Below are 18,697 nucleotides of genomic sequence, written 5' to 3'. Positions count from 1 at the left end.
TCATATCACAATATATCGCAATACAAAAATGTCACATGTATCGTGGATAGTGACAATCTGTATTGTGTATAGTTCACCCAAAATAAAAAATTACTGTGTGAGAAAAAATTCAAGTTTACAGAGTTTTAGTGTCAGTACTCCATTAAACTACTAGCCTCTATATAATGTTGAATATAATGTATAATAATGCAATGGAGGTATATTTGTGGGTCCTGATGATGCAAAATGTCTAGTTACCAATAAAAAGTGGCCTACATTATTTTAAATATATCTAGTCAGTGACAAGTCAGTGCAAGCATATTCGTCTAAGATAATTCTGTATTTTCAGCTTCAGAATCATGAATATTTTTGGGGGATTCTGGTGTAATCATTTTCCTGTGCTTTGGGTTACCAGCAGCACCAAGTCCAAGCCTATTCATTTCCAACCCCAATGTAATACCAAATTGAGCATTTTAATCAACAGTACATTTTTTGTTAACCTTTTACCATATGTCTTGGAGTAGCGCAATAATATTGTATTGTGAATTCAGTATCGTGATATGTATCGAATCATGACATGAGGGTATCGTTTCACCACTATTATTTATAAAGTACAGTTATTTCTTAGATAGGTCATTCTCAAATTCTTCATGGGGTGCAGTTCATTGCCTCATAAAATACATCTTAAATAAACCAAGTCTACTGCAAATGTAAGCACAATCACTGCTTGGCCATGAGCAGCATACCCTTAAAAGTGTGGACACATGCTTTCATTCATTTACAGGTTTCTATTATGTATTTCCCCGGTGAGGAACACAATGTAACTTCAGATCTCAAAGCTGATGGGTGGATGGATTAGTGTTACTCAGGCTACGGCATGAAGCTCTGAGAGGTCTGAGAACTCTTTCCACAGCCAAACATCCAGATTAACCACACACTCCATCGTTCTGCATTCATCCAAGCTGAATGTACTGTACATTGAGCATTGAAGCACACAGGCTGTTCTCAGGCTTACAGAGCTCCACTCTCTCTATTCTAGTTTCAGCAATCTGCACTTCAAGATCTTCAAAATCAAAATCGATAGCTTTGATGTAACGTAAGATGTACCTTTCCCCAACACTGATCACGACTATAATTACAGCCATTACCATATCATCACTGCCACCTAACCACTTCCATCATCACATTACCACAATATAATATACTTTCACATACTATCATCAATATCATGACTGTCACAACCATTATTATTGTCACCACTACCGTCACATCACCACCACCATAACCATTGTCATCCTCACCAGTCACCACTACCATCAGCATTGTCAATCACCATCACAACCAACACTATCCTCGTTGCTACCATCATTGGCATAATCATCATCACCACCACCATCGTTACCATCACAACCATTTTCATTCTCACCACGAACACCATCACATTTGCGAAATCACCACAAATCATCAACATTACCATCATCACATTATTACAACCACAATCATCCCCACCACCATTACCATAATCAATTAGTCTCAACCAGTATTATCTTCACCATTACATCACTGTCACAACCATCCTAAATACTACTATCATTGCCATAATCATCCTCACCACCATCATTACTATCACATAACCACATCCCATTCATTTTCAACCTCACCACTAACTCTATCATATATCCACCATCATTAATATCAACATTACAATATTATCACTATTATCATATTATATTAAATCACTATTCCCACCATCACCACCTCACATAACCATCAAACTCATCATCACAACCAATATATCCATACTCATCCACACTACAATTTCCATATTCATCAGTACTACCATCAGAAGCAGCACAAACATTATAATTATAAACATTATAATAATGACCAGCGTCATTGTCATTACTATCAAATCATCATCATCATGCTCATTTTTGACTTTGTGCTTACCAGGTTTGAGTTGGTTGCGTTGGAATCATCCTCAGGGAAAGGGATGTAGACAGCTAAGGCCACACAGTTTGCAAAAATAGTCATCAAAATTATGATTTCAAACGGTCTGAGGAGTTAATGTTAAAGGAAATGACATCAGAGCTGGTGCATACACAAAACAAAAAGGAGAATACACACACATACAGTACAGTGCATGTTAACTCTTAACATTGCACACGATAGTGTCTAAGGGTCCAGATCCACTATTGTCTTTTTTTTCCTCCATCCAAATCTTTTTCTTTTCTTTACCATTAATAGCACGGCTGAGCTCGTCAAAAACCTGGCCTTCATCAAGACAACGATCTTCACCACCCCCCAGCCCCCAACCCTTTTCCTCCCTCTCTCTCTTTTCACTAGCCAAATTGTTTGTTTAGCTTTCAGTTCTGCTGGAAATGCAATCAAACTGTGTCATCATTTGTTACAGGAATGGATTTCTCCGAGATGGGTGTTGAGTCGCATGGCACGTGTCCTGAGGAGAAACAGATGTGTTCTTGTTTTTCTGGATGTTTCTCTTGTATCTGCTGTCTGGGCCTTGAGTTATGGCTCTCTGTGGTTAGTTCAGAATTACAGAGCCATAGACCCTGTAACCTATTTAGATAAACATGCTTGTAGATCAGTAGTTCAGGTCCCTAAGGGAGTAAAAACAGACCATTGTAGGCAGACCCAAACTGAATTTTATCTTTAAAGCTCTTACAATGTTATAAATAACACTTCTATATATGAAAGCTGCTTGACTGTGCATTTAGTATGAATGTGCATGACCGAATGCGTGTTTGTAGGAGGGGTCAATATGCGTGAGCATTTGTGTTTGAATGTGGGAGGGGTGAATATTTGTGTGTGTGTGTACGCATGGACCTGTTCAGCTTGTTGAGAGGAGTTGTTGGCATGGCAACAGAGCCAAAGACAGGAGAGATGGGCTCTGGAGTCTCTGGAGATACAAATCCAGTGAAGTGTGTGCAAGACTGAAGACAAATATGGATGGGACCGGCAAAATATGAACTTTTATAAAATATCCCAAAGAAACTAATGAGGGAAAATATTTCACTGTCTCCGCAGTTCAGCCGTTCCCTAATGCTGGTTTGTGAATTTATGAGGAAATCTTTGATGATGTGATCAGTTCTTGGCTGAAACTGTGAATGGGAGCTGGATCTCCTTTTCCTGATGAATGAAGCATTTTACTCAACCAATCAATCCTCATTAACATATTTTCCTGGTTGGGGGCCTATCGCTGTCTCTTGTGGGAAGAAATTATTACACTAAACTGTAAGAGAGAGGGGGAAAAAAGAGAAAGGAAGAGAAGAAAGGGGAAAAGGACAGGAGAACACGCTGTCCTACAGTCTCCAGTAAAAGGGCAGTTATGGGGAGAATTTAAATGACTCAGACATAATCTTGATTTAACCCTTTTTGGAATTTGAAGAGGGAATCATATCTAAAGAGACCTGTGCACTATTACACAAAAACACTATAAAAGCAAACCACAACAAATTGTATTTACACCTGTAAGGTGTAATAAAGTGGCCAAAACACATCTGTAATACTAACAAGCAGATAATACAGCAATTAATAACAGCATACAGTGTATTCAAATGCACCTCTGTAAATTAATGTGAAAATGCATTTTTGACTGAGATCATGACTAAATCTGAGACATTTTTCCAGAGGAGTTTATAAGCAGTGTGTGTTTGTAACACTGACAAATAAAATGACATTCAGAAAACGACAGTATCCTCTGCTACCTGCTAAAGCAATCATCATAAACCCAATGTCAATGTGAGGCTTTTTTGGATGTTGCTCTGGGAGGAAAGTGTCTGCCAAGAATGCAAATGTATAAATTAAAGATAAAACAGAACCTTCATAAGTATTGACTGTTCTCTGATGTGACATCAGTTTGAGCACCAGTTCAACAGCTTGTCATATTCATGTGCGCTCTTTCAAACTAAATATGTGGTCAGATACAGTACAGATATACATATACACACTACTGTTCAAAGTTTGGGATCCGTATTTTTTTTAATAAAGGAATTAATACTTTAATTCAGCAAAGGATGCATTAAATTGATCAAAAGTCACAGGAAAGAATGTAACAAAGATGTCTATTTCAAATAAATGATGTTCTTTTGAACTTTCCAGTCATCAAAGAATCCCGAAAACAACCGTATCACAGTTTCCACAAAAACATTAAGCTGCACAACATTGATAATAATAAGAAATGTTTCTTGAGCAGCAAATAAGCATATCAGACTTATTTAATAAGAATCATATGACAATGATGACTGGCGTAATAATGCTAATTTTATAAATAGAAAACAGTTATTATAGATTGCAATAGTTTTTACTCTATTTTTGATTAAATAAAGGCACTTCTTTCAAAACACTTTTTTACCGACCCTAAACCTTTGAACAGTAGTATATTATATCAGCAGGTCTGAGTTCAGAAAAGGATACTTCCATTCCACGATATTGATGCACGCCCTGCGGATGGGGTTTTTAAGAGTGAGGCAGAGAAGGGCTCGGGGTGGGCGTGTGGAGGCAGTGCTGGCCTGTTTCTTGGGTTTGGTGTAGTGCTGGCGTTTGCGCTGCGTTGAGCTCACGGTGGAGATCGGAGCTCCGGTGGTGCCCATCAGCTTGGCCTGCCGTGCCGCGTCGATGGCTGCCTGCCAGCTAAGGGGGGCGCCAGGGGTGGGAATGTGTTCAGGTGCAAGACCCAACACCCCACCCCCGCCCCCCACACCCTCGTCCTCATTCAGACTGGGGACCGGAGCCAACGACGGACTGGAATAGTTGGAGCCTGTAAAGGAAGAGAAGGAAACAGTGAATGACAGAGCATGTTAATGTAGCAGAAACACACACAAAAAAAGGAAACTTCTACACAAAACACTAAGTTCTGTGAAGTTTTTGTCATATTATTATTATTATTTGTCTCATACCTTGATTTAATTGCCAACTTTTCTAATGCCTTTTAGGGTAGATTTAAAAAGGTGAAATAATATCAATAATAATGATGATGATAATAAAATATTTTATTTATTTACCCTTGTCCCAGACCCAGATTAATTTTATAACAAAAAAGCCCACAGCCAGAAGGACAAGCGGTTATTAAAACAGCCATAAACAGTGTGCTTATCACATGCTGTACTTGTCCAATCTATGTTATTAACCTTGTGAATATGCAAATAAGACCATCAATCCATCCACAAATGGGTTTACAAACGTACAGTGTGAAATCTCGAAGCCTGGGAACCCAAGATTTAATACCCTTGGTATTTATATTTTATATCCCCTGAGTAACCAATTTCTGGTGTGAAAAGCCAATCAATCAACAACGTTAATTGTTTTGTGGCATTCCAATTTAATCATACTGGCCAATAGCAACAGAGTATTCATATGATATCACACTAAACATCACACATGCAGTCCAAGAGCGTAAAATCCAAAGAGAACCACCATCAACCATCCTACTGAAGAGTGTACTGTGTGTGAGTGTGTGAGAGAGAGAGCAATGAGAGACAGAGTGAGATCACAGCAGTAAACCACAGAACTGACAATTTCTCCCATCCAGTACACTCCTTTTTATCTCCTCCTCCCTTTGTGATAAATGGTTCAGCCCACCGAATAAGCCAAAGTCTAGATTAGTTTAAAACATCATTTAAGAATGAGGTGATTTAAACATGCATTACCTAGAAGCAGTGATGGGAATAACGGCGTTATAAATAACGCCGTTACTAACGGCATTACTTTTTCCAGTAACGAGTAATCTAATTGATTACTCTTCTCATCTTAATAACGCCGTTACCGTTACTGCCAAAAAATGCGGCGCGTTACTATAACAACTGATGAAGCTGTTTTTTTTTCATTAGACCAACTAGATCTCTGAGCGAGAGGCAAATACTTTTTCTTACTGTTCTTCCTTGGTTAGTGGACAGAGCACGAGACAAGCGCATAAGTGCTGACGATTGGCTAAGGTAGAGTAAAATTTCATTGTAAGCCAATCAGAGGTAGAGTTGGGCGGGTGTTCGAAAGCACGCATAGTAATGATGGGCATTCGGCTCTTTTGACTCAGCTCACTGAAAAGAGCCGGCTCTTTTGGCTCACCAATGGCTCTTTAAATGACTTTGACTATAATATTTAAATTTTTATTACATAATTATTTAATTTCTATAGGCTAAATTTGTAAAAATAGAGTCGGCTCTTCAGATATGCGAGCCAGCTCCCGACGTTCACCTAAAAGAGCCGGCTCTTAGAGTCGGCTCATTCGCGAATCGCGAACGACCCATCAAAAGCTCATTCGCGAACGAGTCGATCCATCATCACTAACGCTCATGAATTGCGAACGACCCATCATAACGCAGAGTCGGACAGGACAGGACACACAAGGAACAACACAAGCCAGTCAGTCAACGAGAGACAGGTATCAAACGTTCCAAAACATCTATTGTGTTATTTGCATTGATCCACTATATAAACATAATATCTACATACATGGCATTTGATTGGAGGCTAGTCTCACTTTGTCCCACAGCAACATTTTTTTTTTTTTTTGATGTGTGTACAATGTTTCATGTTTCTGTTAATAATGTATTGTATTAAGTGTACATTTCATTATAATATTCAGATTTATCATAAATAATTGAACATGCACATGTATTTTAAGTTCTGTTAAAGAGGGGTAGAGGTGGGGTCACAATTGAGCATTTAAAATTTAATTTTACTTGGAAGTAACGCAATAGTTACTTTCTTAAGTAACTAGTTACTTTTAAAATTTGTAACTGAGTAACTAATTTAGTTACTTTTTGGAAGAAGTAACTAGTAACTGTAACTAATTACTTTTTAAAAGTAACTTGCCCAACACTGCCTAGAAGTAAGTTATTTGTAGGAATAGGATAGTGCTGGAGGTGCAGAAACTACATATTTTAGCTTTAAATTAGACGTTTTTAGATAAGAGAAAGTGCTGGCTTTTGGTCATTATGATTCAGTAAAGTATGTTTGAGAGTAAGAAGAGCACTGAAGGGCTGTTGTCTCTTATCAGACTGTGGAAATACAGGAAGCCAAAGTGGGCTTTTCTCGATGACATGCTGACTCTCCTAAAACGCTGTCTCTAATTACCGTAGTAATGCCATGCTCTGGTTAAAGTACTTTCAAAAGGAAGAATCTCAGTTACTCATTCTAAAGCACCCACATTCAATTCACTCTCTTGAGAGATACTCTCACACACTTTCTTCTAATTGGGAAATAAGTTTGTATCTTAACATGAGACACACATGATCATGCATAAAAGCAGAAACAAACTAAAAGAGCTATACACACACACACATGTACACTTGCAAACTTGAATTCACCCAAAGGAAAGAGGACGTAAAAAAAACACACAAAAAACCACCACATTTCAAATCCCACAATCATACACGCATATCAAATCTGCACCTCACTGAAAACCTTCAAAAGTATGAGCCATCAGCTCTGACAGCCACTAAAGCTGTTCGGTTTGGAATCCATATTGCTGATGGATGGATGAACTGAGATTCAATCACATTCTGCAACCGCATCCCAGACACCAGGGGATCCCCTTTTCTTCTGATCTGAGATCAGTATTGGGCTTCTCTCAGAGCTTTTGAATAAAGGGTGACTTTAAAAAAAGTTTAACCTTGTATTTTAACTAGCAGAATCAAATTAATGAACACTACAATGGACACACATAAAAGACAAAGTGAACAGATCAATGAGCAATATAAGCAATGGAAAAAAAACAAAAAAAATTTGAAAGAAAAACAAAATGAATTGTCTTTATATTTTAGTCATGAACATGACAATGGAATGAATGAATAAAAAAGCTTTTAGCAAATGGCATTTTTATTTACCTATATATTTTCTTACCAATGAACTATTTTAAATATGTAAGTACATTTATTTATTCAACATTTTGTAAGTAGCTACGTAAGTACTGGATGAGCAAAAAAGAGGCAGAAACAAAATCAAGGAGGGGAAGATTGGGCAAAGGATAATTTATTTATTTATTTTTTCAAAATATTGCATTTTTGACCATATGTCATCATTTTGACTCCAGCAACTAAGCAAACACACATATCCCTCAGCATGTGTTAATCTAGTGCACTGCATGGATGAGTGCATTTTAACACCACAGTCGCACACTCTTTCGCATACTGTTTTATGAGTCAGCATCACCATTCATATATTCATCTCGCCACACAAAAACACATACACTCGTTCACTTTCTCTCTGAGCTGTACAGTAAGAGCTTTTTCACTGTTGCATCACAGCAGTGGATGTCAGATGATGATCTGACCATGACTGTACGAAAAAACAATCTTTGTTACAACAAAGATAAATAGACCTTTTCATCAATGACACTGTGGCATTGTTTGGAGGTGTTAAGGGAGTGCTATAGGGGTGGGATTAAAGGGATAGTTCACTTTGAAATTCATTTTTGGTATGTTTTAGCTTACCTCAAGGGCATCCAAGATGTAGGTGTCTTTTTTTCCGCAGTAGTTTCAATTTTGATATTTTTAGGTCAAACCGTTCTTGTCTGTCAGTCATATAATGCAGGTCGATGGTCACTGTCTCAAAGAGCATGCACAGAGTCCAAATTAAAACAATTCCCCGTCGTCCAAATTAAACAATTCCCCATCGTAAGTACACATTGATGGCCTAAGACACGAAACGAGCGGTTTGTGTGAGAAAACGAACAGTATTTATATAGTTTGTACCTCTTATACACAGCCATGTCGAAGTGATCTGATCTGACGTGTATGCAGACTGGTGCATAGATATATACACTAGATGTCGCCTTAAAGACATTCGTTCCAATGAACTGCCGTAGACAAGGCGACATCTAGTGTGTATATATCTATGCACCAGTCTGCGTACACGTCAGATCAGATCACTTCGACATGGCTGTGTATAAGAGGTACAAACTATATAAATACTGTTCGTTTTCTCACACAAACCGCATATTTCGTGTACTTACGATGGGGAATTGTTTAATTTGGACGATGGGGAATTGTTTTAATTTGGACTCTGTGCATGCTCTTTGAGGTGGTGACCATAGACCTGCATTATATGACTGACAGACAATTTAACCTAACGGTTTAACCTAAAAATATAAAAATTGAAACTACTGCGGAAAAAAAGACACCTACATCTTGGATGCCCTTGAGGTAAGCTAAAACATACCAAAAATTTATTTCAAAGTGAACTATCCCTTTAATAGTCTCATATATGTTGCACACTTCCATACTATATAGAAGGCAAAAACAGTATGACAAAAAATTTAGCACATCAGGATTACATTCATACTACACACATTCATGTGTTTTCTTGAAGGTCGAACTTATTCAAAAGAAGTACAGGTGAAACTCGAAAAATTTGAATACCGTGCAAAAGTTCATGTATTTCAGTAATTCAAATTAAGAGGTGAAACTAATATATTTAGTTTATATAACTATATACATATGCATGATTATACTTTTCAGAGGGCCGACATTTCTGTATTTAAAATCCTTTTTTTATTATTATTGATTTCATGTAATATTCAAAGATTTTGAATTTGGGGTTTTAGCCAGTAAGGGACAATCTGACTGACATAAAATGACTGGGATATTTAGAGGGGAGAAAATATGAAACTACAGCAGCATAAAGCAGAATATAAGCAGGTTACCCATTCACTTGTATCTAGTCAGTTCACTGTCTTTGTCATCTCTTCTATATACCTTTGATAGAGTTTTTCTGTAAAGCATAGACCACGTGGTGTCTGAGAAACAGTAATTTTTAAATGCTAAAAACACTGAATAACATGTTTAAAAGTTCAATGTTGATTTTTCTGTAAAGGTGACGGAATCTAAAACATGACATGGTTTGTTGCTTGCAAAAAAAAAGAAAAGAAAAAAGTATTTTTCGATGTACACAGCTACTTTTGAATTGCCATCAGTGGAAAAAGACACAAATTGGACAATGCTAACCAACCAAATCTGACCCCTTGGCCTCTGCAAGCATCTTAATCTATTCAAAGATCAATAATCATTAATTATCGATATATTATAGAAATTGAGATTAAGATTTTAATAGTGTGGCAGAGGGGGCAAAACCTAGTACAACATTACTTGCAGAAAGATCCAAACACAGAAAGAGACACGGGACCCTGTGGACCCAGAACACTGACTGACACACACACACACACACACACACACACACACACACACACACACACACACACACACACACACACACACACACACACACACACACACACACACACACACACACACACACACACACACACACACACACACACACAACACAGTATTAATAACATCCTGTTTAAAATTCATCTGCAGAGATACAAGGCCAGAATAACCCAGATTCATGAGAGAAAGTGTCATCTTTCTTTCTGAGGTAAGGTAACAGAATGCAAGAGTGAGAGACAGAAGAAGTGACAGAGAGAGCGAAAGATCTGTATGTGGTGGCATCAACAGATCTTGTAACGCATCTTGGTGAACTAAGTTTCCTTCATTCAGATGAGACACTATAAACTCTGTTAGGTCAATGGGTTTATTAATATTCGGAAAATTTTAAATAATTGTAATGTATCAGAATATTATGTGTGGAACAAAGCCCTTTAAAGTGAGGTTGAGCAGTGCATCATAAAAGTTTAATTTTGACTTTATGTGTGCCAAGTTAATGTGGCACTGAGTCATTGCTCGATGATGTCACACATGCAGCAGTGAGCTGTAAAGCATGAAATACTCACTGTTCATGACTCAGTAGGGAATTGTGGGAAATGGAGTTGATGATGTTCTGAAGCCATAAAGCTAAAATATATCAAAATAATAAAATAATCAGTGAGAAAAGACCCAGCTACTGAGAAGAAAATTAGCCAATGACAGGATAATAAAGATGAGATACACACAGGGCTTTGGCCACCTGATTTTTTGACACTCTCTCATACACACACAGATGAAAGACACTGTCACAAAGAGTGTTTGCTAGAGAGAGATACAGACAAAACAACAGCAGTGCTTGTGTTAGGATGCACATTCAAAAACTCTGCCATTGCTGTGTGTGTGTGTGTGTGTGGCATGAGAAGAGTAGGCGGGGCACACTGAAGGTGTCATCCATTACCATCTGTTCAATTACATCACTGCTATCAAAGCCAGCCAATCAGATCAAGCAGCTCAATCACGCTTCACTGGTCCTTCAGCCATAGCACACACACCAAAACATGACCAAAACCTTAACAAAGCAGGGCGCCAACACCAACATGTTTACACGCCCCAGGATGTGTTCTCACATAATTAGCCGTCATTCAGCATTAACATATACGCACACACCTGAGGCAACAAACACACACAATCACACACCTGAGACGTACACACAGATACACCTGAGACAGACAGATACATTTGCACACCTGAGACAAATAACCACACTCACATTTCTGAAATACTAACGCACACTCACATCCTGAGATATTCACATACACACACCGGGGACAGCAAAACAGTGGTGCACAGCAGCAGCAAAATTATTTAGCCCCTGAAAATCATTGACATCATCTGTTAAATAAATAAATCAAATTATATCATATAGTGTAGAATTCGAAAGGATAGGATGGGATGGGATGGGACAGAATAATGGTGTAGAGAAAAATAAATAAATGGTGGTTCATAAAAAATTCAGCCATAGTCAACAATAATAGTAACATACATTAATTAAGTAAATAGGTTCAGTTTTGATTTCAAACTGACTTTCATTTAACCACTAAAATGCTGCCGTCTCATTCATTCATCTTTTTTATCGACAAGCTATAGATTAGAAAATAATCTGCCCCGACACACTAACATATAGTGAATATGATATGAAACATGTTCTGATCTGCTTTGTGTTGTGTCGTATAGCCTTTCTACTTTTAGTGTGAACAGACAAATTACTTGCTTAGAATTAGTTTTACTGTCTCTAGTTAGGTCATGTTGCAAGTAGTCCTCCTGAGGTACTGCTCAAGGCTTTCGCTGAAAACTGCAACAATTATAACTTTGCATTCATTTAATTGTTCTATTTCTTACAATGGTTTTACTGGGATGAGGTTAAAAAAAAGTATTTGCACTACAATGAGTGTGGTTATATAAGCAAACGTATATCCCCCGTTCCCTTTCTTTTTCTTTCTTGGGATAATGTTTTTTATTCTTTCCATCCGTTCCTGATGTCCTAAAACAAGACTGCTCACAAACATTTAGACAACAGGACCAGGAGATAAGGTCACAGTCCAGTTATTTTAAGAAACATACATCAGTCACTATGGAGTTCAAAGCATGTCTGTTTAATATTGGTCATCAACACAGACACACATGGGTAGGTGCCAGAGAGTGAGGGATTCCAGAGAGATGGCAGTGATCGTAGCTTAGACTCGGACACATCTACAATGAAATTTAAGCACACTTTCATACAGAAGAAGTAACCCACACAATGAGATTCCTTTTTATTGTTATTTCGCTACGACAAAAAGACAAACTTATTATGCTCCTCGTATTTGTGTGTTTCGGTTTTGAAGTAGTGCTGAAAGTGTGTTGCTATGAATTTCTTGAGTTAAAACAATAATGTTATTCAATGTTTAATTTAAACCAATGGGATTTTGTTTTGTATTTTTGCCAGTTTTATCAGATAGTACATAAGATGAAATTCAGATGTCTGATTGTAAAAGTTAAAACACACCTCACATCAACAAGTCACATCATTTAAGCTATCTACTGTGCGCATGACTGTGGGACATATAAAAAAACAAAAAAAAACATGTATGAAATATTAATCACTGGAACATTTAAACAACATTTAAGCAACGTTTCAGTAACTACTACCATTGTACTAATAGTAGTCAGAATGCATATAGTGCATTGATAAAATACAAATACTGTCATTGTCATTCTGTGTTTTGTTTAAAACGTATTTACGATAGATGGCCTATAGCTAAAAAACAGAAAAGCAGAAGTGCCTTTAAAAACGTTCCCTGAATTGACAGCATAATTTGCACACTTTTTGAATTTATTCATGGTCATTGTTTACACCAAAAAGGGTCAGACTATTGTTCTTACAATGTAAATCATTCATTATTTTGCAATTCTTTAAAAAGTTACCAGCCAACTGGCCAGAAACTCGTCGAATTTACTCGCCGAAGCCATTTTTTACTTGCATTTGGCGAGTGTTAATTTTAGAACCTATACTTAATCTTTTTTGTTTATTTGATGCCCCATGGCTTAACAGGACTTTAAATTAACTACTGCTTTCACAATAAAAAAAGACCCAAAAACTGGAATGGAAACTGGAAAATTGGCACTTGATCCTGAACTGAACTTGATTCCAACCCAAACCACAAATCTGCATTTGCAGACGGTCTGAACGACTGCCTCATATATATTGGACGCATATATACATATGCCGTCATGAGGCCTTTCATACACTGAGTAAAATGTTCCATCGTGATGCAGTTTGGCCTGTTTAAATCCAACCAAAGTGCAGCTGGTTTTTATGGAATTCGATGCTTCTAGAAGAAAAGTCAAGTCAAGACATGAATGAGAGTCCTGGAATTCTGTACTGGAATTTGGCCCGGAGTGTGCAGAGGGATTCGGTAATCTCCGTCACGAAAAGAGCCTCGCAGCACAAACCTCGCAGGTCCAGATTAACGCTGCGTTTAACCCGGAGCATTAATGCTGATCTGAACATCCGCGTTTCTCTCCTAAATCCTCACACACACATTCAGACCGACTTCATCTCATCTTCATTTCTCTCATTCTGTCCGTGCTTTCTCCCTCTTTCTCTTAATTTATGCCTGTGTGTGTAACAGCTAAATATGAACTCTCTTTAATAATGTATAACTTACTGAATTATACATAACTCATCAGACCATCTCTTCTGCTCTCTCTCTCTCTTCTCTCCATACGCCATTGCCAATATCATCTCTTCCTTTCTATCTGTTCTGTCCAACTCATTCACCCTATCTCTTCCTGTCTTTCTCTAAACAATTTTCCCCTCTTCTGTGACGTGATGTGAAGGGTATGTGGCAATCTTTGAAGTGAATTTTTAAATGCAAATTTTCTTTGGGTAAATTCACACACCTTTTGTTGCCCTTAAATACTATGCAGGTGAAACTGTGGTTACGTTCAAAACAGCAGAACACAGTTGTCATTCTTGTTTAGTTATGAAAGAATGTGACCATGACAATGTGACAAGCAAACATTTTCAGGAGTTATAACTAAAGTTAGAATTTGGGTTGATATGTGCTAAACAGAAAAAAGCAAGAAAAAAAGAGGAAAGTAGCACAGGACAATTAAATTTGAATCAAAATGACATAAACTACACAGCAACTATACTGTCAGAAAAAAAAAAAGAAGCCTTTTGGGGTACAACAGCTTGTTGTTGGGGCAGTACCCTTAAAGGTACAAAGTTGCCCTTATCTTAAAAAGTGCATATTACTGCCTCAGAGTTGTAATATGTACCCACATAAGGTACTATTATGAACCATTTAGGAGTAAAAAGGTACTGCCGTGGTGATAAGGTGTTGTACTCTAGAATTGTTGCAATTTTTTTTCTGAGAGGGAACCTAAATGCAGTTTAGAATAACAATGACATACTTAAAGACACAATACAGCACATCACATACATATCAGTCACTATTTGCTTGACGCATCGAACTTCCAGTTATACTATTTCCTGGTCCAACTCTCTGCTGTTTTGGCTAATAAGGCACTAGTCTTTTCATCATGCCGTAGTGATGTGTCCCTTGTGGTTTGAATAGGTCTGAATCCAAAAAAACTTTGATTGTCATTCTACTGCATTCCTTGCAATGAGAAAGAGAAGAGAAAAAAGGCTGCAGTTCATAAGGTAAGTTATAATTCCTTTGACCCTCAATGGTGTCGCACTGCAGAAGGAAGTGATTGTGAAAAGTTTCACAGGTTCAACCATTGTTGTTTGCTTTTGGGATCTAAAGGAGCATTTGGACATGCAAAAAACGATCACATCTCGTGCGGCACTTTAAAAGCAGATGGTTACAGGTATTACTCACAAGTTACAGAAGAGAACTGACTTCGGTTACCCAATGTCACAGACACTATTGAATCATGCTCTCGTCCACTGTAGTATGAACAGGACAAATTGGAGATTCACACCTGTATGTAAAACAGTTGTCAATCTCAAACACTATGTGAATGCAGCATCCAATTTCCTATATTTTAATATAAAGGGATAGTTCACCCAAAAATGAAAATTCTGTCATCATTTACTCACTCTTAAGTTGTTCCAAACCTGTATGAATTTCTTTCTTCTGCTGAACACAAAAGAAGATATTTGGAAGAATGTCAGAAACCAAAAAGTTGATGGATTTTTCCCCCCTTTTTTCATACTATGGAAGTCAATGTGGTCCATCAACTGTTTGGTTACCCATATTCTTCAAAATATCTTCTTTTGTGTTTGGCAGAAAAAAGAAATTCATACACGGTTGGAACAACTCAAGGGTAAGTAAAGAATTAAAATTTTGGGGTGAACTATCCCTTTAAGTGTTTTGATTTTAAGTATTTCTGCTTTTGATGAATAACTTTTGGACTTTTCTGTAAGTACACTGGTGTGTAGTATAAATACATTCCAAGACATAAAATCATTGGCATTGCCCTTTGACCCATGTGATTTTCAGTCACGTCCAGGTTTTGACAATCGTTCCAATTCTGTGAGAATAAGAAAGTCCACACCACAACTATAATGATAAACAACACAGAAGAATGATGTCACTGGATTCACTAAAAGATTTTTGTTTGTTTTTACTTATAATAACAGAACATTATCACCTGTTGGTGCGGACGCTAATAGAGTTATCTTTATAGTCATCATTCTTGGTGTGAACAGGCCTTTATACTTGATGAGAGCTTCCTAGCTCACAGTTCTCCACCAACTTTTTAAATATGAAGGTTCCCCAGCACCTGTGGCCTCATAAGATGGTAAAATAGCCACTGTTTGTACACTTCTGAATCTCATCTGAGGCTGTAGGTCATTCTGGTACTGCTACTGCTTGCCTACTATATCATGATCATACTGGATATTCGAATAGCCTACTCATACTGCTGTTTGCATACTGTGTAGTAGCAAGGAAGTATGCATATTTGACCACCTGTAACAGGACTGTAACAGGAACTGGGTTGAGCTGACCTAAACTCTTTTCAGTTCTGAGATGTTATTAGCCAGTTTAACAGTCATCATTACACACAGGCGCTCACGGCAGCACTCAGGAGGGCTAAAATAGGGAGAGAAGCAGAAAAAAAGACAGAAGATGTAATTGGGTTCACGTCTTTTCTTCAGGAGTGCATGAGTAGCTCTAATCTTCCTCCACTGCCCTAAACCAAGATTAGACAGACTCCTGAGACCACCACCTTCTCTCTTTTCATCTCTCGCTCTCTCACTTCATTCCAGCGCTCTGTTCTTCACCCATTCTGAAATAATTAACTGCTATAAGTGAAATTAATTACGTTAATTAGAACAGCAGAGTTATTTTGGGGTCCAAGAAGACGAAGAGGAAGGTTTGGGACCGCACTGACCCTTCTGCACACCTGTGTGTGTGTGTGTGTGTGTGTGTGTGTGTGTGTGTTAGAAGGGAATGGTGAAAGGTCACATGAGAAAGGGTGGGCTGGTGGGGGCGAAATGAGAAATGAGGAGGTGGAAAAAATTCCTAGCCATTTCTGATCATAAAAACGAGTGAATCAAGCCTTTGCGGGGAAACTACGGCTGTCATTCCTCTGATATTACCCTAACCCTCGGAAATGGTTCTTCCAGGATTTATTTCACGGAAAGGGTCAGATAGTTCTTTGAAAAACTACTTAGGGGAAGGCTCAACTATAAAATAAAAACGAACTGCCAGACTCACAGAGACGCCGTCATTGACATCTGTTACGCACACAAACCGCAGACAGGCAGAGAGTCAAAAGCAACAGTGAAAGGAAAGCGCAACAGAGAAGAAAAAAAAAGTGCAAGCTTGATAATTCAACATCTCTGCCAGTCCTGAAATGACTTCTCTATTGACCCTGAAGAGTCTTACCTCATTCCTTTGAGCTAGAACATTAGATGAAAAGCCTAAGGGCTGCTTATGGGTACAATGACAGGAAAAGCAAAGCAAACTTAGGTCAGGCTGCAGCCCAGAGTCCTGTTTGTTTGAGGCCAATGTTCACACGTGCTGCTGTTTTAAATGCCAATATGAAATGTATGGGGAAATGTAAAGACAGCATTAAACAGTAGGACCGTTACAAGACCGTTAACTACTGTATTGTTATCTATATCTGAAAGAAAAAAATATTTAGCATAAAAGAGGTTCCCAAAAACTTAAATGGAAATTCACCCTTTCATCTCTTTTCTAAATGAATCTTAATGATCTTATTGTGAACAATTCATCCATGCATAGGTTTACATTTTTAATTAAAAAAATTTATTGTTCGGATACAACTTTACAAACCACGTAAAACTCTTGGGACACTTGTCCAATCAAATTAGTGGACCGGAATTAAATGTATGAATTCATAATACAATGTAATGCAGCAAATGTGATGTACACATAATTGCTGAAATGAATTAAAGGGGTCATGGGTTCATTTTTTTATATTGTTGTCTGAGGTCAACTTAGGACGTTCGCTTGGTTTTTACATTCAAAAACATCAAAATGAATTAGTAATAGGCTATTTTCAACCCTGGTTTTGAGCCTAGCTCCTGAACGGTTTTTATGGGAGTGCCGCATTGAAGACTTGGAAGTAAACGCCCACTGATATGATTGAATAACAGTTTTCCATATTATAAAGAGTTTGATGTAATGCGCGAATCGGTGGGAGGGGCTAAGCAGGCAGTGTTGAAGTAGGCGTTGATCTTAAAGTCCGCGTGAACCGGAAGTTGCAAACGACTTTTCTTCAGTGCTGTGATGTATTTCCCAGTAAAACGGAATATTGAACAGAGGGTAGGGTTTTACTCTAGCGCTCCTCCTCTCCATCTCTCGCTCATTACAGACTAACAATTTGAAGCCAAGTCCTCAAACCTACGTCATCAGAGAAGGGACGCCATTCCAGACCGGAAGTAACTTTTCAGACTTTGATTAAAGAATACGACGGCAAACAATTTTTTTCTGTGTTTTAACTTGCACGGATTAATTGTTCACCACAAGACTAGTAATATGCGCTAACAAAGTAAATGGGGTCAATTTTGATTTCAGTTGGACTTTAACTTCGGAGGCAGTGTTTGACACCCTTTGACGTCATAGATCCCCACTTTGAAAAACCTGTCGTTTGCTGTGCCTGATGTCAATAAAAGCTTTCATTGGGCAAACAAGGAAGTTTTCAGTTCTGAAACTTACAGGATATTCTTATAGTATGATGACCTCTTATATGTCAAAAGCTCAAGGAAAATTTGCTTTCTCAGTTCATCACCCCTTAAAATGAATGTATCTCAAATGAAACACAGCATAAAAAAATTAAACAATTATTCGCATTGCATTCACATTGGCTTTAAAAGTGCATTCAGATTTATTTCCAGTCAATATATATTTTTGATTGTTATCAGTTCATGTTCATTTTTTTAATTAGTCTACTACTTAAAGATTACATACAGTGTATATTAAATATTTAAAATTAACTTAATGTGGAATTTAACTAAAAAGGTTACTATACTATATTACTGAAGGATTTTAGGGATTTTTAAAGAAAATTGT

General features: G+C 37.6%; 1 protein-coding gene across 13 annotated transcripts in view; it reads right to left on the bottom strand.

The window, feature by feature from the left end:
- Nucleotides 1–18,697, bottom strand: part of cacna1c (calcium channel, voltage-dependent, L type, alpha 1C subunit) — a 129,975-nt gene that overhangs the window by 81,614 nt on the left and 29,664 nt on the right. For all 13 annotated transcript variants that reach the window (XM_082168619.1, XM_082168615.1, XM_082168623.1 and 10 more), the window contains exons 2-3: nt 4,414–4,756; nt 1,930–2,035 (exon numbers count right to left, since the gene is read on the bottom strand). In XM_082168619.1, coding sequence (XP_082024745.1) covers nt 1,930–2,035; nt 4,414–4,756 — 449 coding nt within the window. The remainder of the gene's footprint in view (nt 1–1,929; nt 2,036–4,413; nt 4,757–18,697) is intronic.

This window comes from Leuciscus leuciscus, assembly GCF_965113295.1.
Source record: "Leuciscus leuciscus genome assembly, chromosome: 4".
Lineage (NCBI taxonomy): Eukaryota > Metazoa > Chordata > Actinopteri > Cypriniformes > Leuciscidae > Leuciscus > Leuciscus leuciscus.
The sequence above is the reverse complement of the archived record's forward strand: the minus strand, read 5'-3'. Positions and strand labels throughout refer to the sequence as shown.